Source organism: Balaenoptera ricei, chromosome 6, assembly GCF_028023285.1.
Source record: "Balaenoptera ricei isolate mBalRic1 chromosome 6, mBalRic1.hap2, whole genome shotgun sequence".
Taxonomy (NCBI): domain Eukaryota; kingdom Metazoa; phylum Chordata; class Mammalia; order Artiodactyla; family Balaenopteridae; genus Balaenoptera; species Balaenoptera ricei.
The window spans coordinates 110076420-110090149 of NC_082644.1; the positions used below are offsets into that span (position 1 = coordinate 110076420).

At 56.2% G+C, this 13730-nt stretch overlaps 1 protein-coding gene across 12 annotated transcripts in view; it reads left to right on the top strand.

The window, feature by feature from the left end:
* DAB2IP (DAB2 interacting protein) overlaps positions 1-13730 on the top strand; it is a 193688-nt gene that overhangs the window by 139207 nt on the left and 40751 nt on the right. Inside the window, exon 1 of one of the 12 annotated variants that reach the window (XM_059925530.1) lies at positions 8030-8420. The exons of 10 other annotated variants lie outside the window; for them this stretch is intronic. In XM_059925530.1, the coding sequence (XP_059781513.1) occupies positions 8254-8420 (167 nt within the window). In that variant the 5' untranslated portion in view covers positions 8030-8253. Of the gene's footprint in view, positions 1-8029; positions 8421-13730 lie in introns of those variants that run through there. One more of the 12 variants, XM_059925531.1, reaches the window with a different exon arrangement.

Here is a 13730-nt window from a genome sequence, read left to right on the forward strand (position 1 = left end):
CGAGGAGCCTGAGGATGGGCCCCCAGAAACAATTCCAGGTGGGGCGCGGGCCTCCACAGAGAGCCTCCCCCCCCTCCCCGCCCTGACTCCCGCAGTGGGCAGCAGGGGTCAAATGGTTTTAAACCTCCTTGATTTGCATATATACTAGTTTGGCATTCTGTCTTGCTTTATTAAAAAAAAGTTTGCTAATGAAATTAATAGTGTAAACAAGATTTGGGGAGGGCAGACGGCCAGGGGAGGGGGTTATTTAGCACACTTCAAAGGACACCCTGCTCCAGCATCTCAGCCACACCATTTGCATATGTAATGATCGTGCTAATTATAGGTGGCCTCATCTGTTAACAACAAGTTTGCCAGGCTGTGCTACATCATTGTAATCACCCCGTCAGAATTCTCTGGCATGCTTTTCACTAAAGATAACAAGAACGATAATAATAGCGCCTATCATTTCTTGCCCCCTTGCTACGTGCCAGGCGTCCTACCAGGCACTTGACAGTCATCATCTCATTTAATCTTCACAACAGCTCTGTGTCCCAGAGATTCTTATCTCCTGTGTATGGAGGATGAAACTGAGGTACAGAGAGGTTAGGTAGCTTCCCTGGGCGCACACAGCCAAGAGCTGGCAGTTGCGGAAAAGACCCGAGGTCTCGCTAACTCTCGTGCTTCTTCCACTCTGCGGCACTTCTTCTCTGGGGAGACTTGACACACAGGCTCACTCTATCTTGTTCTCATTTGGTCCTCTCAGAAACCCCCCCGTTTCTGCTGAAGGGGAAGCTGAGACCCTAACAGGTTATTGAGGGCTGTGCAGGAGGCGAGCCCAGGATCTCTAACTTCTAGGGTAAAGCCATCCCCGCGTCCCCACGTACCTGCCCGCAGTGTGTGTGTGTGTGTGGGGGGGGGGGGGCGGGGAAGCGGCCCCTCAGCCTCCCCTGAGGTCTTGAGGAGAGGACGGTGTCCCTCGCCTCTCCCACTCAAGCAGGGCTGGGCTTGGCCTCACTGCCAAAGAAAATTATGAGACAGTAAACAGATGGGAGGACACCAGCATGTCCTAACTGGCTTTACACGTGTTGTCACTAAGTCAGAGGTTGCACACGGGTGGCTTGTGGCCATGTGTAGCCCACAGGCAGGTTTCATTTGGTCTGGGAGGGTGAAAGGTGTTTTTTGGTGTTTTTAAAAAAAAAACGTTCCCCATATTTAAGCACTCCCAAAACATTCACATTCAACATTCACCAGAAAAATCTGGATTTCTGGCTTTTCTTGAACAAACAGATGTGGCAGCGTTGGGACTGTATTCCTGCAGGGCAGAGAACCAGCCTCTGCAGTTCATCTCAGATTCCTTTTACTCCCCAGAAGGCCTTTGAGTTTGCTTAGCCTGCACTAGCTCTTCCCAGTGATCCTGGGAGGGGTGTATGGGGGGATAGGGTTCCCATTCTAGAGATGACGAGCCTGGGATTTGAGTGGGCCGCTCCACAAGGCTGTTGTCAGCTAGGCCTTAAACCTCCATCCTCACCGTCCACCTTGTGTGGTTTTCACTCCACCTCGCTGCCTCCCAGCCATGTCCAACTCCACTGTCCGCCAAGGCAAGAAGGAAACCTTTCACAGGCCTAATGACTCAAAAATAACCAACCGTGAGCCCAGGGAAGTGTTCCTGTCTCCCCTTCTCCTTTTCCACCCTCCCCGAGACCAGAGGGGACATGGGAAACCTATTCATTTAAACTCAATTATTTTCTCGAAGACAGAACGGAACTGAATTGGGTCAACGGCTATATTTGCTGTGCTCAGCTCTTTCCCCTGCAACAACGGCACCCACTGGCTGTGTTGCTGGGCTCCGTGCCACCAGGCTCACCAGTTAGAACTCCGTATCGGTGGCCGTTCCTTGGAAAACATGGCTCTGAAGGAGGGGAGCCCCCTCTGCTCGTTCACCCAACAGGCTGCAGGAGCGGGGTCTGGAATCACATGGCTACCACCTTCCAAACCTAGGCTGCCCAACTGCAGTCTGCAGTGGAGGCGATTCTGACAGTGGAGTGCCTTACAGATGAGCAAACAGACACCCAGAGAAATTAAGTGCTTGCTGGAAAGGCAGGCCTTGAGCCAGACACGACAGGGACCTTACTAGCCGTGTTGCTCGGAGCAGAGTACTTGACTGCTCTGCACTTCTGTCTCCCCGTCTTGTAAATGAGGCAAAGAACTTGACACACCTCCTGGGGCCAGGCAGTGACGATGTAAACGTGACACAGTGTGCCCGGCGCCTGCCCCCAGTTAACTCGTCTGTCCACACTCCTTCCCTTGCACGGTGTGCCAGGCACAGAGCTTGGTGGGGGTCCCAGATCTCAGGAGGAGGCTCTACTGGGATGCCCTCCTCTCTTTGAAGCCTTTCCCAATTCCTTACCCCCAAACCGGAACTGTTCCTGCCATCATTATAGGTCCTCTGTTGGGCCAGGCCCTGCTCTGGATACTTTCGCAGTTTCCTCGGGGCCCACGGCCTGTTAAGTGTGTTTTTGGCGCTAATGGCTGTACGCACCCCTCCCCCACTGGACTGCCAACTTCTTGAGGGCAGAGACCGCGTGTCTTGTTGACCTGCCTGTGTCCTGGATCACTCCCTGTCTAGATGTGTGGCCTTGGACTGGATGTTTAACCTTGGTGGGCCTGTTTTCCCATCTGTAAAATGGGAATAGTGATGCCTCCTTCCGACGCACGTCACGGAGTGGAGGCCAGTAGTGTCAGACGCGGCGGTGCTGCAGCAGATTCTCAGAAAACATGTGGAGAAAATCAAATCAGACGCTTGCGCTCCACTCCCTAGAAGCAGGGAACGTCTAAGAGCGGGGCTCTGGGGGATCGTGGGAGGGGTTGTAAGCGCCGCCTTGTTGCAGAATTGCTGTCTGCTTACATGGAGAAGAGCGGACAGGGCGGTGGCCTGTGGGCCTCGCCTCACTTCCTCCATCTTCTCTGCTGCTCCGGCCTCACGGTTATTCCAGTTCCCAGTGGTGGAGCTGGATGGGTTAGGAACCCCAGGTCCCAGTGCCTGGCATTGTACCTCCCCTTTTGGCAGCGTTAGAACCTGGAGGTGGAGCAGGGCCTCCCCCCTGCATCCCCATCGCCGGTTCCAGGGGTTGGGGCGGGGTTAAGGGGATGGTTCAGGGAGGTTTGAATTCCCTGACCTTTCAGAGTTGTGACGTTAGGGGGCGTGTGTGACCTTGGCCTGGTGTAGACCTGGTGGGGTGGTGGCTGCGGCGACAGGGCTTGGGGCCTGGGCAGTAGGTGACCCAGCCAGAGACACAGAAGCCGGGCCCTGGTGGGAGCTCAGTGAGCAGCACTGGAGTCTCTGGGCAGGGGCTTAGGGATCGTCTAAGTCTTGATCACAAACTGACCCGGCGTCCTGTGCAGCCAGGGCAGCAGTCACAGGCTCCTGACCTGGAACCGTCCCCTCCCCTCACCCCTTGATAGCGCTCAGGTCCTGGAACACCACGCGGGTTGTTGCCCAGGACTTGGCACCTTGACAACCAAGAAAGAGAAGTGCTGACCACGTCTCATTGCCTGTTGAGTAAATTTACTCTGTGTTTTTCCCAGGAGGCGTCACATGGGTAGGAATTTACTCCCCCTAAATGCTTTGATGGAAACATTACGGTTTTTCAGTGAACGTGTGTCAACGTCGCTGTAGGGGGAAAGGTTCCAGGATTCTCTGCCAGCTGAAGTCATTACCACAAGACAGTGTGGTTGGGGGCCTGGCAGATGGGGTACATGCAACCAGGCTGGTGGGGGGAGGCAGCCAGAGGGCCGGAGCCCAGCCGGCCTTTCGGGAGGGAGGAGGGGGTCTGAGCAGGTGGAGAGGGAGAGGGAGTTGGGAGGCTGCAGGCTGACAATATACATTAACACCCTCCCAACCCGCCCCCCACCCATGGCACAAAACAAAGGGAGTGGGGAACTTGAGGGGTGGGGACGGAGAACAGAGGCTCTGGAATGGTGAGCACTGACAGCTCAGGCCAGGAAGACAGGCTGCGGCCAGATTGTGGAGGGGCCTGGAATTGCAGCTCCTACCAGTAACTAGCTGTGTGACCTTGAGCAACTTTTCCAACCTCTCTGTGCTTCAGCTTCATTTTAGTAAAATATCCCTGTGGATACCCACAGCTTATGGCTCTTTGGAAGATTAAGAAGATAATGTATGTAAAATACCTAGCACTGGGCCTGGCACATAGCTGGTGCCAGAACACATTTGTTGCTTGTTGGTGATGATAAAACCACACAAGCATAGATGTGTTCACATAAATTAACAGCTGGGGCACATTGAAACTGCTACCCAGAGTTGGCCCTCAGTCTAATACCAAGTTTGTTTCTCAGCTTCAGCTGAGTACAGCAGTGGTCTCTTCAGAAGCCGTTGTCCATGAACAGCCAGGGCCGGGGGCTGACTGTCCTCTGTGGGGCATCCCTCTTCGGTCTTGTGCCTGCTTCTGGCCTGCAGACTCACCTGGATGGAGGCAGTGGGTTACAGCAGCGCCCTCCTCTGGCTGAGGCAGTTCTGGGCAGGCCGCAAAGGGCCTCCGTCCTCTACACAGCCTCTGGAAAGGACAGTGCTGTGGTCACAAGAAAGGTCCTCCCTCCCAGGATATGAGTATCTCTCTCCCCAAGGGGATATACAAGCATTGCCTGGAAGTGCTCCTTGACAGTCTTGGGGCTGGCTCCCTTGTACCCCAGGAAATGGGAAGCTCCTTGAGGAAGGTAGGTTCCAGGGTCTCCCACAGGGCCTGGCCCAGTTGGTGAGACACCTTCAGATCTGAAAGGTCATGAGACATCTGGGCTCTGAGCTTTTGGGAGAAGAGGTCCATCACACATTTATTGAGTCCTAGGACTTGAAGAACCAGAGATGAATAGACCCCAAGGAGGGCCTGACAGGACAGGCAGCAGGACCCAGGAGAAAGGGAGGAGGACTGGGAATTCAGGAAGAGAGGGAGAGTTCACATACCTCCTGGGCCTGGGGACACTGGGAAAAGGCTTCCCTGAGGTGGGGCAGTTAAGCTGGGCCTTGAAAGGTGAATGAGAATTGGAGATTGGGGCAGGAGGGGAGATGAGTGGGAGCAGAGGCGTGGCCATGAGAGAGGGCAGGGATGCCTGGGGAAGAGCAGAAGAGGGCCTGTGGCTGGTGGGGGTGTGTGTGAAGGTGAGGAGTGTGCAGTGGGTGGGTGGGGCCTAATGATTAGGGAGACCTGGTCACTGGGGGCACTGGAACCAGGAGTTACGGGGTCAGCTTCTGAAATTCCAAGGACGCTCGCTGTGTTCTCACTCCCTTTCACATATTATTCAAGATGGCTCTGAAAGCAGCTTGCAAGAGGTTATGCAGTCCCCTGAGCTGAGGCTAGAAGGGTAAGGAGAAAGCACCTTATTCAAGGTCAAATAGCTGGTTAGTACATCTTCTGAACCCCAGAAACAGGCTCGTTTCTTTTTAGCTTGTGACCCCCTCCTGTGACAGCTGTCATGCAGAGGGAGAGGTCCTGTCACAGGGGCCTATTTTGTTATAAAAAGACATTAGAACTGTGTGGATCAACCAGTGGGGGTGGCTTCCTGCCTGGGGGAAATCCAGGAAGGCTCCCAGGAGGAGGGAGTATTAGAATTAGGGAGATAAGAGGGGACCAGTAAATAGGTACAAATGGCTGTCTGGGGCGAGGCACATCTATTGTACTTTCAGATGTGGCTGGGCCAACTTGTGCAAGTGATTGAGCTTCTCTAGACTTGATTTCTTCATTTGTAAAGTGGTTACAGTATCTGCCTTACCTTTTTATTGCTATTATTGAGTTTAAGTGGGAGGCCTGCTTGGGGCCTGCGCCCTGGAGGAATGCTCGGAGATGGGCTCTGTCCCCTCCATCTCTGGTGCCTTGGATGCTCTGGGAGCCAAAGGGGCTTCTTCTGCCCTAGGGCCTCCCTTGGTGACTACGGCCTCACCTCTCCCCGGTTTTGAAATTTTATTAAGACATTGGATAGACCCAGATGAAGCTGCGAGGGGAAACCTCACCTCAGAAGGAAGGGAACCACCACCATAAGTGCACCTCTGGCTAAGAGTTCTTTGGGCTTTGGGGGTGTGAGCAGATGCAGATGGGGGGGCGGGTTTTGTTAGATTACCTGTGGTCAGGATCACCTGTGCTCAGAACAGAGCTGAGCCCAAGCAAGGACACAGCAGGGGACGGAGTGAGTTACTTCCCAGGTTGGGGGCTGCTTTGGGGTTACAGTCAGATCTCTTCACCAGCCCTGCAGGTGCCCCAGCCAGAGTGCTGCCTACCTGCACACAGTAGGTGCGTGACAGTCTGGCACTTAATAGGAGCTCAGTTGTTAATGAGGGTCTGGATCAGGCTGAAATTACCATGGGCTGAACTGGGGCTTATGAGCCTCTGGTGTAGAGGCTATGGAGTATGCAGGACCCCAGGCAGGGGCGCTATTCTCCCACCGGCCTGTTTATCCATATTTACATGGAGGGATTGGATTCCATAATCCCGTTGCACCAGAAAGTTATGCAGCAGCCACTCTACTTTGATTAGCCCCTCCAGATGGTGGCTGTTAAGGGAGGTGTGTGATTCCCTGTGTGTGGTAGAGGCTCAATACTTGGAAAACGTTGCTGTGGCTTTTCAAGCAGGATGGCAAAGCGGGTAACCCCAGGCGAAAATGTCAGGTTGGCTGGGTGTGCCTTTCCCAGAGGGATTTTCAGTTCAGTAAGGGCCCTGTCAGGGTGACCCAAGGATGAACCCCCCAGGCCAGCGGGTGGGGCAGCATTTGGGCTTCTGGGTCTGACTGCCCCTGTCGTCCTGTAGTATTCACAAACCTGCGCAGCTCACCCCCTTGTCTCTTCCCTCCGGCACTTAACCCTCCCCCTCTGTCCTGCTGGCCCAGCCCCGGATACAGGAGAGCAACCGCCCTGGGAGGGAGCTTGAACCCAGTTCTTCCCAAAAGGTCTAGCTCCAAGGAGTCGGGAGCCCTGTTTGACTGGGTGACCGTAGTAGGCAAATCCCCGGCTTTGTCTGCACCTCCGTTTCTGTTCGCATTTTTTAAATGTCCGAATGGAAGTGCGGGAGAGGGAGGGTACTGGCCCTCGGGGGGGTGGGGGCCTCGGGACTGCTGCTCTGAGCCCGACGAACTCCGGCGGGGCCTCCGCGGGCAGTCGGGGGTGGGCCGGGCCTCGTCCCCGCCCGCGTCCGGAGCACAGTGGCGGGTTGGGGCGGAAAGTGGTTGCAGCTGGGGGCAGCTGGCCGCGGAATGTCCCCTGCCGCCGGGCCTGGGAAGGCAGGGCCAGCGGCTCGGGGGCGGGGCGGGCTGAGGGCGGGGCTTCGTGGGGGCGGAGCCGGCCGCTTCCGGCCTGGAGCGCAAGGGGCGTGGCGCCGCGGGGTCGGGCCTGGAACGCTCCAGGAGCTGGATGCGGGGGAGGTGGTTTTGGCGCGCCCCCGAGTCTTTCGGTCACCCCAGCTCTCACTTAGCTTTGGCCGGCCTGTCGCAGGCCAGCCAGAAGGACACTAGTATTCGATCAGGACATCTGTTAGTGCCTACTTTGTGCCAGGCACTGGCCCGAGGTGTGCCGGGCCTACCAGGTGAACAGGCCCCTACGTTTTCCAGGTGGGAGGAGGAGGGGGCCCAAGCTTGTTTCAGATCAGTACCATGAGGAAAGTGAAGCTGAGTGATAACTTGGGGTGGGGGTGGAAGTTGCTCCTTTGGTTAGAACCACCTCTACTAGGACGCGCGCGACAATTGATCTGAGAGCAGAATGAGGAGAAACCAGAATGAGGGCCTAGAGCCCGGGCCAAGCAGAGGGAACGGCAAGTGCAAAGGCCCGGAGGCGGGACTCGGGCGGGGTATGACCCTGGGCGGAGTCAGCGCTTTGGGGAGGAGCCTGAGACTCCTCTGCGAGCCTTGTTCCAGCCTCCCGGACCGGGAGCTCGGTTCCAGGGCCCGCACCCCGCCCAGGTGCCTTTGGAGGGCGACCTGCTCGTGGCTGAAAGTGCGTCTTTCTAGACTTCTTGGACCTGGAGTTTGTGCCATGTGGTTACCTGTATGGAAGACTGTAATTTTCCACTTGTTCCGTGGAGGACCCGGAAACCTCTAGACGTTGTCACCGGTGTGTTTTTTTAAGTCGTTTCTGAAATTTCAACTTGGAAGACAGAGTCAGCACGTGCTTTGCGGGAAGGGGAAACCTGCCTGGTCACAGCTCTTAGATGCTGGCCTGGACTGAGCGGTCCCCTGATCTGGCCGGGAGAGGCACCTGGGTGCCCACCATCCTCAGGAATGGGCCTCTGTGGCCTCGGACTCCTCGGTGATAACCTCGGCAAGATCCTGGGCCGGGCCGGAGGAGCTGCTCTGTGGAGACCCGGCCGTCCTCGAAAGCCAGATCTGGCTCCCAGGCCCCTGGTGCCCAGACCAGGGTCAGCCCAGAGGCCTATCCCTCCGCCAAGGTCTGTGGGTGGCTCTGCCTGGGGAAGGGGGTGCAGGAAACTTCCTGCCCTGGGGGTGGGCACCTCGATGGCTGTGGGTGGAGGCCGGAGGGTGTGGAGCTGTTTCTCCAAGGGGGCCCAGCCCTGGGAGCCCACCCACTCTCCGGCCAGGGCCTTGTTGATGCCCCACAGCCCCTCCCGAGCAGCCTGGTTTTCACGCTGGCCTCGGGGGAAGAATGGGAGACCCCCACCAGCTTGGAAGGAAGGGGGAAGGTGGGGGCTGGGTTGCTTGACTGGCTCCTCCCTCCTGGGAACCAGGCCCAGTCCTCCTGGGAGCTTCAAGTCTTCGGGATCCGGGTGGAGAGAAGCCCACTGAGCGGAGGACCGAGGAGGTGGAAGCAGGCAGGCAAAACTGTGGGGAAGGAGATCTAGGCCCAGGGAGCTGGTGGGGTTGGCAAGGTGGGCTGTGAGGAGGGGGCTTTGACCCCAAGCTGAGGAGCCAGTGAGGGCCCTCGGGCTACTGTCCGCTTAGCCTGGGCCTCCCAGCGCAGGTGAGGAGCAGGGTGAAGCCGCGGGGGCTCCTAGCCACTGCCTCTTGGAGACAGATTTAATAATCCTAGGCTGTCTCTCTGACGGTTAGTATTGCAGGAGGGAAGCTTTAATCCCAAAACTTTTATTGATCCAGACACTAATAAAAAGTAAAGGGTTTTGTGGAGCAAGGTTTTTTGGAGCAAGGTTTTTTCCTTGTTTTCTACTCGAGCAAAGAACATCAGAGCCCTAAAACACAAATTTGTTTTTCTGCCTCTCCCTAGGTTTGGGGAGCGGGGTGGGGCTTGGCCTTGTTCAGATTTCACCTCTCTAGGAGCCCTCCCTGACCGCGCACGCCTGCAGTCATGCCTCTTCTCCACGGTTAAGCAGCTGCCCCTGTGCATCTAGTCTGTCCCCTAGGAGGGTTGGGGTGTCACAGAAGCCTTCCTGCTCACCTGTGACCCCGGGGTAGTGAGAGGCATCTGCCTTAAGGCAGCGAAGGCGTGGCTCTTGACTTCTTGTGTCTTTCTGGGTTTGGTTCTCTTGCTGTCCTGTTCTTTGTTTCTTTGTTTTTGCATATTTATTTAATAAATACTTACTGAGTTCTTGCCAGACCCTCCCTTAGGATGCGGAAAGACAACAGAGCTTCCCTTCTGGCACGAGAGACAGGCAATCATAAGTGAGTGGAGAAACAAATCAGTAATTCCAGATTGGGTGATATCAGTCAGGATTTTTGTCTGCTTTGTTCAGCACCTGGATTCCCAGTGCCTAAAATAGTGTCTGGCTCGCTGTTTGCACTTAATAAATATTTGCTGGCTGAACGAACAAGATGATGTGAAGGAAACAGCCAAGTGTTTCCGTGGGGAGTAATGGGGGCGGGGCAGGACCTGTTGTAGCCGGGGCGGTCCGGGGGAGGACTGAGTTCCACCGGCCTCCTGAAGCCAGCCTTTACGAGAAGGGGGTGGAACTAGAGCTCCTGCCTGAGGGAGCAGTGAGTGCAAAGTCCCCGAGGGCGGGAAAGCAGTGGCTTCCAGTTGGGGGATGGGGATTGCCAGATGAGGTCAGAGGGTGGGCCGGTCACTCTCGGCGGACTTCTTTCCCTGGGGAGGAGTTCGGATTTATTCAAATTGCTGTAGGGAGTCACTGGAGGGTTTTTAGCCCCAGAGTTAAATAATCTGATTTGCCTTTCTAAAGAGTCCCTCTGACTCCTGGGTGGGGAGGCGGGGTAGGGCTGGTGAAGAGGCGTGGACAGGTGTGAGAGATTTTAGAGGCGGTAGCGGTAGGATTTGCTGATGGATTGGGTTCTGGAGGCCAGGGAAAGGGAGGGTGGCTGGCTTCTGAGACTCCTGGCTTAAGCTGCTGAGACAAAGCTCCACTTTGGACATTTCAGATTTGAGGTTCTGTGAGGTGTCAGCACTTAGATAAGTGAGTCTGGAGGGCAGAGTAGGGGAGGGCTGGGATAGAAACTTTGGAGTCTTGAGCCCTGGAGGTGTTTAAAGCTAAGGCGTGGATGCGATCACCAAAGGAGAGTGTTTTACTGAAGGAGAGTGCACCCATGTCAGAGCCTGAGAAACTCCAGCACCTGGCGGAAAGGTGGTGTGGTACTGGGAAAGCAGGGCAGTGGCCTGGGAGGGAGGGGAGGCACCTCAGAGGGGGTGGTGGCCTGGGTTTCAGGGAGGGAGCTCGCTGTCCTGTTGAGTACGGAGAGGACAGGAACTGTGGTTGGCTTTGGTCACACGAAGGCCTGTGGGGACCTTTGGGAGAAGCACTGGGGTCAGGCCAGGTGTGTTGAGTAGAAAGGAAATGAGTAGAAGAGGAGGCAGCAGGGCCTGAGAAGCGCAGGGCGAGCGGCCCGTCCGGGAAGCCAAGGAGGGTCAGGTAAGGGCTCACACGTCCCGGGTCCTGGTCTCCGTGTACCAGCCGTGGGCCCCCACCTTGGGCCTGCATCAGGAGCCTCTGAGCGGAATCCCTAGAGATCCGGACTGGGGAGGGCTGGATCGGGCCCCCCCTCAGTGGTCTTCAATAGCTCTCTGAGCTCTGTTTCCCTCTCTCCTTGGAGGGCTTGCTAACCACCCTGTAGTGGCTCACTCTCCGCTCTTGTGGTCACCCAGCCCTGTCCTCCCCCCTCCCTGCCCCATCTCTCTGAGTCCGGGGCGCCTAAGGAAGAGCACTGTGGGCCTGGCTTTCCTCAGAGGGCCCTTCCGCCCTTCCCAGAGCTGAGAGCTGGACTTGGTTTGCACTGGTGGCTTTGCTCTGGAAGGTTCCTTGGTGTGTTTGGCGTCTGGAGAAGTCTGAGGTCTATTTCAGAATATTTGGGTGGCTGGGACCTTGACCTCCCGCAGTGCTTGGCTGTGTGGCGGGGTCGGGGTGTGGGTTAGAATGTGTTTGGCTTATTGGGGAGACAGTGCAGGGTTGGGGACAGCCTAAGATCTAATGCTCCTGTTGAATGAATGACACCCAGATATTTGAGTCTTTGGGTTCCCAGTTGTTTTGTTGAATGCTTTCTCTGCACCTGGTTAACCAGTGTTTTTACACCTGTTATCTTCCGAGGATAGTGTATTTCCTCATTTTGTACCTGAAGAAACTGAGGTTCAGGAAAGTGAAAGAACTTGCCCAAAGTCCCACAGTCGCTAAGTAACACAACTAGAATTGCCACTCAGCCCTGCAGACCTCCCAGTCACGCCACCCCTTACTGACTGATTAACCCTGTGGATGAGGAGGTGATGGTGGGCGCAAGGGGCCTGGTCCCCCACTGCCCCTCAGGAATAGCGGCCGTATGCTCTGCTGGGCTGCAAGGCATGCCTCCTGCCTCCTAGCCCCTGTTTTCTCTGGTGCTCCTCTCTCCCCCTCTCCCCCTCTCCCCTCCCCGAGCACACACACCAGTTGCTTTAGGCTCCAGGAAGATAGAAAGAGGCAGACCTTGAACTTGATCAAGTTTTGGGGGCTCTCGGGGCCCAGGGAGCCCACAGCTTCTGGGAGGCTGTTTATGCCGCAGGTGTGGCGTGGCTTGCAGGGCTGCTAAACTTCACAATGGAAAGCCAGCTCAGCTGCGGCAAGTCCCCTGGGAGACACCTGAGGCGGTGAGGGCCCGCCCCTCACTAGGGAGTGGAGAGACTGAGGTCCAGAGATGCCTGGGTGCGGCTGGGTTCTACCTGGAGAGGTGATGCCTTATACTGCCTCCTGACAGGCCATGTGGCTTTGCGCCCTTGCACCCTCTCCCTACCCAGCAGACCCCAGTTAGCCTGGGGGGGGTGGAGTGGGCCAGAGGCAGGCTGTTTTTACGTTGCAAAGAATTCAGGCTACAGCCCAGCCTTTCTCAGCCTTTATGGCCTTATGACCTGGATGCTTCTGGAGGAGGGTGGGCATCTGGGACATGCTGGAGGGTGGTCTTGCCTGGTAGTCACTGAGGGTCCCAGGTGGACCCCCTCTTTACAGAAATAAACTGCGGCCCAGAGAAAGATGTGACTTTCCCAGGGTCACTACCCAGGAAGCTAGTTTCCCGCTTTGTGTCTCCCAGCATATCCTGGGGCAGCGTCCTTCAACCTAGCTAAACCTGCCGGTCTTTATTGAGTGCTCACTGGAAGCCAGGCTTTGTTCTATAACTCACTGACTTCTCACAGCAAGCCCGTGAGGCTGAGTACTATTATTATTGCAGAGGGCGAAAACAGTCCCAGAGAGGTGACATGACTTGTCCAAGAACAAAAGGTTGCAAGTGGCACAGTCCAGATTTGAACAGTCTGGCTTCAGAGCTCATGTTCTTAACCACCAGGCTACACGGCTTCAGACTTACTTGACTGCCAGGCTCCGTAGAAACGTACTGAGGGTGATAAATCCTTGAGTGACCTGGCCCCTGCGGAGTTAGGTCTGAGGACTCCGCCTGGCCTTGGCCTTTCTGATAGGATGGCTCTACAGCACCTATGGGCTGCCCAACCACTCCTGGTGCCCGGAAATGACCCATCTTTCTTGGAGGACGGAGAGGACAGGAAGCCTTTCTTGGAGGGCTTGCTAGACCAGGTACTGAGGCCCAGGCAGTCACGTCTCTCTTTTCCTCTCCCCTGCCCACCCTTGGAGCCTAGGGGTCCCAGGAGAGCCCCCATCCCTGCAGCCCCGCCTCTTCCCTTCCTTTGGACCTTGGTCTGCTTGCCTGAACCCTGAGGTTGGAAGGACGGCTCCCTTACCTACCCCCTCTGACTGTAGAGCCTGTTTGGGAAGGGACGAGGGCCTGGCTGTCGGTTGCCCCACCCCTACAGGGGCTGCGGACCCCCTCTTTTCTCCTCCCTCTCCTTGCCTTTCCTGTGCCTCATGATTTCCAATCTTCTCATCTGTGAGAACGGGGAAAGAATAGAACCGACCTCACAAGGTTTTGAGGCCTAGACTGAAAGCCCAGTGTTTGGGCACCTGCGACAAATGATTCCTCATCCTCGCCTGTTTGAAGGAAAGATGCTAGTCGATATGGAACAGGAGGGGCCTCTGGAGGGAGCAGGTGGGAGAAGAATCCTGGCTTTGGCTGACCTCACGTGGCTGGGCCCTGGCTGGGCCGCTCTGTGCCATCCTGGGCGAGTCGGGAGCCTCTGCCCGCCACAGCTTCCTCCTCCGTAAGGTGGGTCCAGCTGCTGCCTGTCTTGTGGCCTGGTTGTGAGGAGTAATGAGACGCTGCTGTGAAGTGCTGAGTGCTGTGCTGGCCCGTTGTGAGTGCTTAAAAACTCTGCCCTTCCCACTCTTCTTGAGATGTAGCCTCCTTGTTTTGGGGTTTGGGGGGTTCTTCAGATGAAATTTGGATTTTTACTCTTGTGCATTTTGTCT